The sequence below is a fragment of the Pristiophorus japonicus genome, chromosome 16, assembly GCF_044704955.1.
Source record: "Pristiophorus japonicus isolate sPriJap1 chromosome 16, sPriJap1.hap1, whole genome shotgun sequence".
NCBI classification, from domain to species: Eukaryota; Metazoa; Chordata; class Chondrichthyes; family Pristiophoridae; genus Pristiophorus; species Pristiophorus japonicus.
In genome coordinates this window covers 114,004,996-114,016,734 of record NC_091992.1, presented here as the reverse complement: position 1 = coordinate 114,016,734, position 11,739 = coordinate 114,004,996, and the positions used below count along the sequence as shown (strand labels likewise).

Here is an 11,739-nt window from a genome sequence, read left to right as displayed (position 1 = left end):
CCCTCATCATATACGGCATTACCCAAGCCTTATGATGGACAGATCTTGCATCTGAGTCCACATGGATCTGTACCTTGGCTCCCGTGAAGTTGTCGATACCCAGTTCGAACAGCGAGGGGAACTTGCTCAATACTTGGGCACATGTATCTTCCTCTGATGACAACGCCTTTATGTTGTTCCAACCAGCTCCTGCCGAGCAGCATAGGGCCATTGCCTGGAACAATCCACAGCGGTAACTCGTGAACCGCACCATCAAATGACACATCAATTTGTGCATTACCAATCACCTTTATCAGTTCTTTGGTGTACGTGCGCAGCTTGGCGTTAACAGGGCTCAGCCTGGGCCTCACAGTCTTAGTATCCCACAGCTTATTAAATGCCCTCTCGTTCATGATCGATTGACTCGCCCCTGTGTCCAGTTCCATCGATACCGGTATCCCGTTAAACTTCACATTAATCAAAATTATTTACTCTTGGTTATGAAAGAGTACAGTCCATACACTTCCTCCTCTGGCATCTCGGATTGCGTATCCGGATCCGCGCTAGTCTGACTCTCATCCTTCACATGGTGTGTCACAGCTCACTTGCTCATCTGCGGACACTTGCGCTGGAGAAGCCCCACTCTCAGACAGCCTTTGCAATTATATTGCCTAAATCGGCAATGTTGGTGCCAATGATTTCCTCCACAACGCCTAAACGGAGAAGTCGGATACATTCCCGCTGGCGGACTTTGGGCAGCCACAGGTTTTACAAAAACGCAGCCGGATAGGCCCAGCCTTGTGCCGCTCTGCTGAATCAATCGCATTTACAGTACTGGCCAAGGTTTGGTTCTTCACCGCTATTTGCTTTAGACTCCTGTCCATCGTCATCCATGATTGAGCGATCTGGATGGTCCTTTTTAAATCCAACTCCTCCACCGCCAGAAGTTTGCGTGGGATCACCTTGTGGTTGATACCGATAACAACACCATCCCGAACTTGCACTGTCCCGCTAGATGTCTCAGGTCGGCAACGAATTCCGCCGTGTTCTGGCCCTCCGATCGAACGTGTGTATAAAACCTGTATCTCGAGATGATGATGCTGTCGTCTGGCTTGAGGTGCTCCCATACCAATGTACACAGCTCCTCGTATGTTTTCTCTGTTGGATCACTAGGCATGAGTAGATCCTTTATCAGACAGTAGATCTTTGAACCGCACACAGTGAGGAACACGGCCCGTGCCGATCTGCATCGTCAACCCCCTTCATTTTGTTGGTCACGAAGTACTGGCTCAAACAGCTCACAAAGTCTGCCCAATCTTCTCCCTCCACGAATCGCTCTAAAAATCCAACCGTGCTCATTTTGCAAAGGTTCTTGTATTCTCATCGCCAAATGTTATGTATGCAATAAAGGTTCAAACTGAGTACTGTTTAACTAAGCAAGATACAACCTTGCTTCTGCTTTATTTAGACCCAAAGTGCTTGGCTCTCAAAATGGCTGGCCTTTTATAACTGAACAGCACCATGTGCGTGCTGCTCAGTGGCCTCCAACAATGACGCCATCTAGTGGCTACAAACAGAATGTACATACATGACAGAAACATATAAGATACTGAAGGGGCTCGACAAGGTAGATGCAGAGAGGATGTTTCCACTTGTTGGGGAATCTGGAACTAGGGGGCATAGTTTCAGAATAAGGGGTCGCCCATTTAAAACTGAGATGAGGAGGAATTTCTTCTCTCAGAGGCTTGTAAATCTGTAGAATTCTCTGCCCCAGAGAGCTGTGGAAACGCGGTCATTGAATATATTTAAGGCGGAGATAGACAGATTTTTGAGCGATGAGGGAGTAAAGGGATTATGGGGAGCGAGCAGGGAAGTGGAGCTGAGCCCAAGATCAGATCAGCCATGATCTTACTGAATGGTGGAACAGGCTCGAGAGGCCAAATGGCCTGCTCCTATTTCTTATGTTCTTATGTACATAAATGTAAATATGGTGCACATTTATATGTATGTGGAGTTGATAGATGTGTGGAATGCATATATCCTGTGTGTGCATAAATGTACATATGGTGCACATTTATATGTATGTGGAGTTGATAGATGTGTGGAATGCATATATCCTGTGTGTGCATAAATATGCATGCTGCATGTGGTGCACATTTATATGTGTGTGTGTGTGTGTGTGTGTGTGCATGCATCGTACGTGTGTGCAAAGTTCCGTGCAGTGCCAGCCTGCGCTTCCTCCCCTCCCCCTGCTGGCGGCTGGGGTGGCGCTGCCGAGAGCGAGGCGGATTGACGTCAGTCGGCGCGGCTGGTTTCCGGTAGAGGTGACAGTGACGGTGACTGCGAGCACTCGCCCTCCCTTTCGCGGCCCCTGTCCAGTCGCACAAACAGCAACCCCCACCCCCCTCCCCCTCCCCTCTCTCTTCTGAGCCGCCGGACAGACAGAGTAAGAGCCAGCAGCGCCACTACCGCTGCCGCCGTCGTCGAGCTGTGTTGTGGGCGGCTGGGCGCCGAATAAGCCGCCGTATTCCTCGGTTTGCCGAGTCGAGTCAGTCAGCCAAGCCAGCCCAGCGAGCCAGCTCGGTGCTAAGATGGCGGCCGCGGGGAGCGGGGAAGAAGAGCGCAGCCTGCGAGAGTGCGAGCAGTATGTCCACAAACACAACATCCAGCAGCTCCTCAAGGACTGCATCGTCCAGCTCTGCATCGCCAGGCCCGAAAAACCCATCACCTACCTCAGGGAGTACTTCGAGAAACTCGAGAAAGTGAGTTAGGAGGGCAAGTGGTCTTCATTTTCTCATGGGAGAGGAGGGGGTAGGGGGAAGGGAAGTGTCCTTGTTTATGTTGTGTTTGGGGGGTGGGGGGGGGAAAGGTAAACACTGACAACTTAACCTGTCGCCCCGGGTTTGTAGCATGTCAGTAATGTCGTGGGGGTGATTGATGGAGAAGGCGATAATGCAATTTTTATGCAGACATGAAAAGGTGTCTTGTTTACCTTGGTGCATACATTGCTGAGCCAGTTAATGGAGCAGAAACAAAGGCAAAGTAAAATAGGATACAAGTATTCAAATCATGAACACAGCCCCAGTGATAGTCACAAAATGGTAGGCCTGTATCCTGAACAAATACGAGAAGGCACATTCAAAAAAGGTTCATAATAAAAAAGACTGCCCCTTCTGTTCTTTTCGGGAACGAAAAATCGCCTGCTATCTAGCTAAGTGCAAAAGTACTATGCATTCAGTGTAATCCTTTACCCATGTCTGGATCGCCAATTGGCATGTCACAGCGGCCACAGCCTTGTTTCAAAGATCAATGGAACATTGCACTCGAGGGCTATTGATGAAATACGTTGATGAAATACGTTGAATGTCAGGACTATTTATGTAAATCCTGATTTGTAGCAGAAGTGTAGTAAAACCACTATCTTACGATTTAACAGGGTTGTAATGAAGTAGTATACTGAAGTTATTCACGCAATTGTGCCTATCCAGTCATAACCAGAGTATCTCCTGCAGTAACTTCTCCTCACCCCTGCATTGTACCTCGAGTCCCCCCAAGAATCGATCCTTGGCTCCCTCCTATTTCATACACGTTTTACATGTATGCTGATACAGCTCTACCTCGTGACCTCTCCACTGACTCTGTGTTGTCAGATGGCTTGTCCAACATCCAGTCCTGGATGAGCCACAATTTCCTTCAGTGAATCATTGGGAAGACTGAAGCCATTTTTTCAGCCTCACTACAAGCCCTAGCCACCAATCCCACCCTCCTCCCTGGCTGAACCAGATTGTTTTCAACCATGGCATCCTAGTTGACCCCGAGTTGAGCTTCCAACCACATATCCTCTCCATTAGAGAGTGCTTGCTCCTTGTCTCAGCCCATCTGCTGCATGTCTTTGTTACCTTCTGACTCTACTATTCCAATGCTCTCCTGGCTAGTCTCCATAAACTTGAGCTCATCCAAAACTCTGCTGCCTGTATCCTAACTTGCACCAAGTCCTGTTCACCATCACCTCTGTGCTCACTGACATACATTGGATCCTGATGCACCAGTGACTCGATTTTTAACGTTCTCATGTTCAAGTCCCTCATGGCCTTGCCCCACCCTATCTCTGTAACATCCTACAGTCCTCTGAAAATGCTGCATTTCTCTATTTCTGGTCTCTTGTGCATTCCACGCTTCCTTTGCCCTACCATTAGCAACAGTGCTGCCAGCCATTGAAGCCCTAAGCTCTAGTATTTCCTCCCTAAATGTCTCTGCCTCAACACCTCTCTTTAAACGCTCGTTAGAACCTATCTCTTTAACCAACCGGTCCTAATATTTCTTCCTTTTAATTGTGTTATTTTCTGTCTAAATCACTTCTGTGAGATGCCTTGGGATGTTTTACTATGTTAAAGGTGCTATATAATTGCATGTTGTAATTATCTCTCCAACAAAGTGTAATTTATTGGCTGTTTTGGAATTGGGATCTAGCAATCTCTTCGATTTATCTTGTATGTGGTTTACTGTTACTATGGGCCCAAGTTTCCACATGATTTGCCCCTGATTTTTAGGAGCAACTGGTGGAGAACGGACTATCTTAGAAATCGCAACTCTCCACATTTTCTTTTCTGCAGTTCTAGTCAGGTAGAACAGTTCTACTTTGGAACAGAATTTTTTCTTCAAAAGGGGGCGTGTCCAGCCACTGACGCCTGATTTCAAAGTTTCCACAGTGAAAACGTACTCCAAACTAAAATAGAATGGAGCAAGTGAAGATTTTTGTAGAACTGAAAAAACCTGTTCTACACATTAAAAATTCAGGCGCAGGTTACAAATTAGGCGTCCAGAACGAGGGGGGGGGGGAGGGGAAGTCATTAAATTCTATAATAAATCCTTATTTATACTTATACAAATATTATACAAATAAATCCAACCTGAATAAACATTTATAAGCAAAGAAAAGATTAAATAAACCATCTTCCTACCTGTGTGAAAGTGCTTCAGGCAGGCCTTTCGGGACCGAAGGCTGAACGGGCCGGCCCGAGACTTCGGGCAGGGCCTGTCCCCAGCACCAGATTTACAGGTAGGTGGCGTTGGGTCGGTTCGGGGGCGGGGGGAGGGAGAGAAGAGGAGAAGAGGAGGAGAGAGGGAGAGAGGAGGAAGGTCGGATCCAGTCCGGGAGCGGGAGTCGGGTTGGGTCCAGGCGGGGAGCGGGAACAGGAGCGCGGTCGATGCGGGGAGCGGGAACAGGAGCACGGGTCGGGTCGAGGCGGGGAGCGGGAACAGGAGTTCGGGTCCGGTCCAGTCGGGGAGCAGGAACAGGAGCGCGGGGCGGGTCGGGTCCAGTCGGGGAGGCGGGGAGCGGGAACAGGAGCGCGAGGAGGGGAGCGGGAACAGGAGCGCGGGCCGGGTCAGTCGGGGGGGCGCGGGTGTCGGGTCTGGTCCGGAGGCAGTGGGGGGAGCGGGTGTCGGGTCTGGTCCGGAGGCAGGGGGGGGAGCGGGTGTCTGGTCTGGTCCGGAGGCAGTGGGGGGAGCGGGTGTCGGGTCTGGTCCGGAGGCAGGGAGGGTGCGGGGAGCGAGTGTCGGGTCTGGTCGGGGGGGTGGGGGGAAGCAGGAGCTGGCCGTGGGAGGAGCCTTATTCACGCAGCCCCAGTGAGGCCATTCAGCCAGGGCTAGGGGCTGCGTGCTTCGGGCCCCTCCCACACAGTTTGGCGCCTGGAGCTACTGCACTTGCGTGCCCACTGTAGCGCGCATGTGCAGAGGTCCCGGCACTGTTTTCAGCGCAGGGACCTGGCTCCGACCCCCCACAGCTCATGCTGGCTGCGCCGAGGGCCAGAGGACCTGCAAGTTGGTGGAGAATACTGAGGATTTTTTTAGGCGCACTTTGTGGCGCGAAAAACGAGCGTCCAGGTCGGGACTGTGCCGTTCTAGGCGCGTGTGGAAACTTGGGCCCTATATTTACTCAAAATGGTAAACAAAGTTATTTTCTATTTTTCTATTGGGTTAAAATTAAATTGGAAAATTGAGTAATTACTGAAACTTCAATAATTTTGAAGTCATCAAACTATAAATGTAGCAAAATATTTCAGTCGTTGGTAAGACACTGGTTGAACTATGGAAATACTGTGTTTTGATCCCCTTTTATATTAATCCTCAAACTTAATAAAATGCAGTATTAGCACAGATTAAACTTGTGATTTTGCAGGGTTTGGAATGATTTGTTTATTAATCTTTATGCAACATGTAGTTATGCTGGTGAAATGAAGTAGTGTTTTCATTGGCAAAAGTGGATCAGAATTTGATTGATTTGGATCGCAGCATTTAGTTTAAACTTGTGCTGTTATGAGTTTAAGCAGTGAAACCTAAATTCTAAAACTCATTTTTCATTAATTTCCTTTATAACACTAAATACAGGTTGTGCCTTAATGACTTTCAAATTTTGAAAATAAATATTTAAGAGAATTAAAAAATTACAGATCCTTTCCATATTACACTGATCTGGATAACTTGCAAAACTAATTTGGAAAACCACCACATGATGCCATTTTGTAAACACCCACAGTTTTTATTTAAAAGAATACATTCTGTACATGAATTTTGTAAAGATTTCAGAGAAATGAGGATTATTATAAGGTGTTTTGCTGGGTGTCAATACTATGTCCATTTATCATTCATTTTGTGCTGCAATAGCCCCATGACTATCATGACGATTGAATTTAAATTTGAGATGTCAAGTTAATCATCTTCCTTCCCCTCCCAATCACTATGGTTTGTGAAGAAAAGTCTGACAAGATTCCTGCGATATGCACGTGATTTTACTGGCATTCTAATAAAGTAGTAAAATTAACATGTAGTTGGCACTGCAAATTTCATTTGTGAGGAAATGGTGTCAGAGAAGTGGTATACTTTTTCTTAATAAAAGTTGTTCAGTAATGCAGTTAGTTGGATATCTGTAGTTGGCAGAAGCTTTGTATACAGTAAATATTTGATATTTAAAAAGGGAGAACTGATCAAAGTAAGTGAACTCCTTGCCTTCAGAATTTGCTTGTACAGAACATTACTGTTTTTTTTTCTGCAAGAATTAAAGCTTAGAGAGCAAAGTGACTCAAGCATTGAAGCCTGTAAGGATTTGCCGATACAGTGGCCCAGTATAATTTCAGGTGTATTTTAGAAAAAGGGCAGGAAAATATTGCTTGCAAATAAAATTTGACAGTGGTTAGCGTTCAGGATATTTCTGTTCAGTATTTCAGTTCATGGGGAAATGTTTAGCATTTCAGCAACCCCATTTTTTTTAAAGTTTTAAATTTGCCATTCCCTTTTCTTTTACTTTTGATTCTCAACAGTCACCATCAAGAAATAATCACACTTGATGACAAAGTCGATAGGCTACTGGTAATCAACATATTTGTAATACTGCGTATGATCTTGTGATCAATTTGTAGTACAAGATATTGCCTGACGAGCTGCTTTTTATAATTGCACTAGATTTACCACTGCTTAATCATTACCTGTTTTAATGTCGTTGTAGCAGGTGCCAATTGGTGAATAGACTGGGGTTGATTATATTGATTGCAATGATAAGTTTAATTTTGCTTAACAGAATTATTGCCAATTTTGACTGACCATTGTATATTTGAAGCAGTATTTGCTGTTGCGTCAGAGCATTTTGTTTTAATATCTGCAAACAAGTTGATTGTCTACACAAAGTAAGTAAAATTTGCCACAGAATTGGATATCACTGGAATGGATTTACAGAAAGTTAACATTAGACAAAATAATTTTGAAATGTTTGAAAATTGATAAATTAATTTTGAGAAATTCTCAAAGATGGGTGGGAAAGCAAATTATGAGGGGGACACAAACAATCTGCAAAGGGATATAGACAGGCTAAGTCAGTGGGCAAAAATTTGGCAGATGGAGTATAATGTGGGGAAATGTGAGGTTATCCACTTTAGCAGAAATAATAGAAAAGCAAATGATAATTTAAATGGCGAAAAATTGCAAAGTGCTGCAGTACAGAGAGACCTTGGGGTCCTTGTGCATATAAGAACATAAGAAATAGGAGCGGGAAAAGGCCATGCGGCCCCTCGAGCCTGCTCCGCCATTTAATACGATCATGGACTCAGGTCCACTTCCCTGCCCGCTCTCCATAACCCCTTATTCACTTATTGTTTAAGAAACTGTTTATTTCTGTCTTAAATTTATTCAATGTCCCAGTTTCCACAGCTCTCTGAGGCAGAGAATTCTACAGATCCACAACACTCAGAGAAGAAATTTCTCCTCATCTCAGTTTTAAATTCCAATTCTTCTGAATTCCAATGAGTAGAAGCCAAACCTACTCAACCTTTCCTCAACCCCTTCAGCTCTGGAATCAACCTTGTGAACCTTCGCTGAACTGCCTCCAAAGCAAGTATATCCTTTCGTAAATATGGAAACCAAAACTGCACGCAGTATTCCAGGTGTGGCCTCGCCAATACCCTGTACAACTGTAGCAAGGCCAATACCCTGTACAACTGTAGCAAGACTTCCCTGGTTTTATACTCCATCCCCTTTTGCAATAAAGGCCAAGATTCCATTGGCCTTCCTGATCACTTGCTGTACCTGCATACTAACCTTTTGTGTTTCATACACAAGTACCCTCAGGTCCCGCTGTACTGCAGCACTTTGCAATCTTTGCATGAAACACAAAAAGTTAGTATGCAGGTACAGCAAGTAATCAGGAAGGCAAATGGAATGTTGGCCTTTATTGTAAGAGGGAATGGAGTATAAAAGCAGAGAAGTCCTGCTACAATTGTACAGTGTATTGGTGAGGCCACACCTAGAGTATTGCATACAGTTTTGGTCTTATTTAAGGAGGGATATACTTGCATTGAAGGCTGTTCAGAGAAGGTTCACTAGGTTGATTCTGGAGATGAGGAGGTTGACTGATGAGGATAGGTTGGGCCTGTACACATTAGAGTTCTGAGAATGAGAGGTGATCTTATTGAAATGTATAAGATTATGAGGGGGCTTGACAAGGTGGATGCAGAGAGGATAGTTCCACTCATCGGGGATACTAAAACTAGGGGACATAGTCTTGGTTTAAAATTTTCTGAGATGAGGAGAAATTTCTTCTGAGGGATGTAAACCTATGGAATTCTCTGCCCCAGGGAGTTGTAGAGGCTAGGTCATTGAATGTATTTAAGGTGGAGATAGAATTTTGAGCGATAAGAGAGTAAAGGGTTATGGGGAGCGGGCAGGGAAGTGGAGCTGAGTCCATGATCAGATCAGCCAGGATCTTATTGAATGGCGGAGCAGGCTCGAGGGGCCCATATGGCCTACTTCTGCTCCTATTTCTTATGTTCTTATAAACAGCCATGGCGTGAATGTTACTTGCCACTTATCAACCCAAGCCTGAATGTTGTCCAGGTCTTGCATGCGGGCATGGACTGCCTGATTGTCTGAGGAGTTGTGAATGGAACTAAACACTAATCATCAGTGAACATCCGTACATCTAACCTAGTGTTGAAAGGAAGATCATTGATGAAGCAGCTGAAGATGGGAAAAGGCCCTGAGGAATCCTGCAGCAATGTCCTGGGGCTGAGATGATTGGCCTCCAACAACCACAACCATCTTTCTTTGTGCTAGGTATGGCTAGCCAGTAGAGAGTTTTTCCCCTGATTACCATTGAGTTCGATCTTATTAGGGCTCCTTGATGCCACACTCGGCTAAATGCTGCCTTAATGTCAAGGGCAGTCACACTCTCCTCAACCCTGGAATTCAGCTCTTTATCTATGTTTGGACCAAAGCTGTAATGAGGTCTGGAGCTGAGTGGTCTTGGCGGATCCCAAACTGAGTATCAGTGAGCAGGTTATTGGTGAGTAAGTGTTGCTTGATAGCAATGTTGACAACCCCATCTGTCACTTTGATGATTTAAGAGTCGGCTGATGGGGCAGTAATTGGCTGAATTAGATTTGTCCTGCTTTTTGTGGACAGGACATAATTGGGCAGTTTTCCACATTGTCGTGCTGATACTAGTGTTATAGCTGTACTGGAACAGCTTGGCTAGAAGCACAGCTAATTCTGGAGCACACGTCTTCAGCACTGACTTTGAAGTCCCCCATCCAGAGTTCATTCTATGCTCTTGATACTTATTCTCAGTGCTTCTTCCAAGTGGTGTTCAACATGGTGCAGTACTGATTCATCAGCTGAGGGAGGATAGGTGGTAATTAGCAGGAGGATTCCTTCCCCATGTTTAACCTGATGTCATGTGACTTGATGGGCTCTGGAGTCAATGTTGAGGACTGCTAGCACCACTCCTTCCTGGCTATATACCACTGTGCTGCCACCTCTGGCAGGTCTGTTTTGCAGGTGGGACAGGACATACCCAGGGATGGTGATTGAGGAGTCTGGGATGTTGACTGAAAGATTCTGTCAGGCTGTTGCTTGACTAGTCTGTGGGGCAACTCTCCTGATTTTGGTACAAGTCCCCAGATGTTAGTGAGGAGGATAGTGCAGGGTCGACTGGGATGGATGTGCCTTTGTCGTGTCCAAAACCTAATGCTTGGGTTGATGCTGGGTGCTCTGTCCATGTCTGGTATTATTGTATTTAGTCATAGCGGTTTGGTACAACTGAGTGGCTTCCTAGGCCACTTCAGAGGGCAGTTAAGAGTCAACCACATTCCTGTGGGACTGGAGTCACATAAAGGCCAGCCCAGGTAAGGATGGCAGATTTCCTTCTCTAAAGGACATTAGTAAACAAGGTGGTTTTTAACGACAATCCGGTAGCTACATGGTCAGCATTGCTGATACTAGCTTGTTATTCCAGATTTATTTAATTAATTGAATTTAAATTCCCCAATTTGAACTGTCTGGATCATTAGCCCAGCCTCTGGATTACTAGTCCAGTAACACAACTATGCTACCCATGCCCGTAATTCATACTGTCTGGTTTAGATTGATCATCATAGGCAGTCCCTTGGAATCGAGGAGGGCTTTCTTCCACTCTTGGCATGAGTTCTTAGGTGGCTGTACAGTCCAGTACGAGAACCACAATCTCTGTCACAGGTCGGACAGATAGTCGTTGAGGGAAAGGGTGAGCTGGGAGCCTGGTTTGCCGCACGCTCCTTCCGCTGCTTCCGCTTGATTTCTGCATGCTCTTGGCGACGATACTCGAGCTCAGCGCCCTTCTGAATGCACTTCCTCCACTTAGGGCGGTGTATGGCCAAGGACTCCCAGGTGAAGAAGGTCTGCTAATAACATGTACATAGTGGGTATGATTTCAGCAACCTATTGTGCTAGCCTGATGATGAATTTGGATGAGAAATTAAATAGGGGATCTATCTGTTCAGATGTACATAAAAGATCCCAGGGCACTATTTGAAGAAAGCAGGGAGTCCACCAAATTGAGTGTTTATTCATCGGGTGGCTGTGAGCCATGTAACACTCACTCCTTTTAAAAGTAATTTGTTGTGTACTAAGCCTTCAGATGCTTTCATTTGAAAGGTGATATGTAAATACAAGTATTGCAGATGAATTCAATTGCAGCTCTATAGTCAGGAAGAATGCCAATTCCTGGCCAGTACAATTAGAGGTGGCCAAAGATAAATCTGCTGCACGCGTCACCAAGTGATGGCTAACAGCAGGAAAAGCTGATGTGGCAAGCCCCCAGCTGGCTCCATTCTTATTACAAGGATTTGAAATTTCTTCTCTTAGGTGCAAGGATTTTTTTTTTTTTTTAAAAAGTGTTGCTTCCTTTAGTTGATTAGGGAAAAAATTTACATTTTGGAAGAACTTTGCATTTTT

At 45.5% G+C, this 11,739-nt stretch overlaps 1 protein-coding gene across 1 annotated transcript in view; it reads left to right on the top strand.

The window, feature by feature from the left end:
* The first annotated feature begins 2,279 nt into the window (after nucleotides 1-2,279).
* Nucleotides 2,280-11,739, top strand: part of LOC139226732 (cAMP-dependent protein kinase type I-alpha regulatory subunit) — a 34,562-nt gene continuing 25,102 nt past the window's right edge. Inside the window, exon 1 of the mRNA XM_070857704.1 lies at nucleotides 2,280-2,741. Within this exon, the coding sequence (XP_070713805.1) occupies nucleotides 2,571-2,741 (171 nt within the window). The 5' untranslated portion in view covers nucleotides 2,280-2,570. The remainder of the gene's footprint in view (nucleotides 2,742-11,739) is intronic.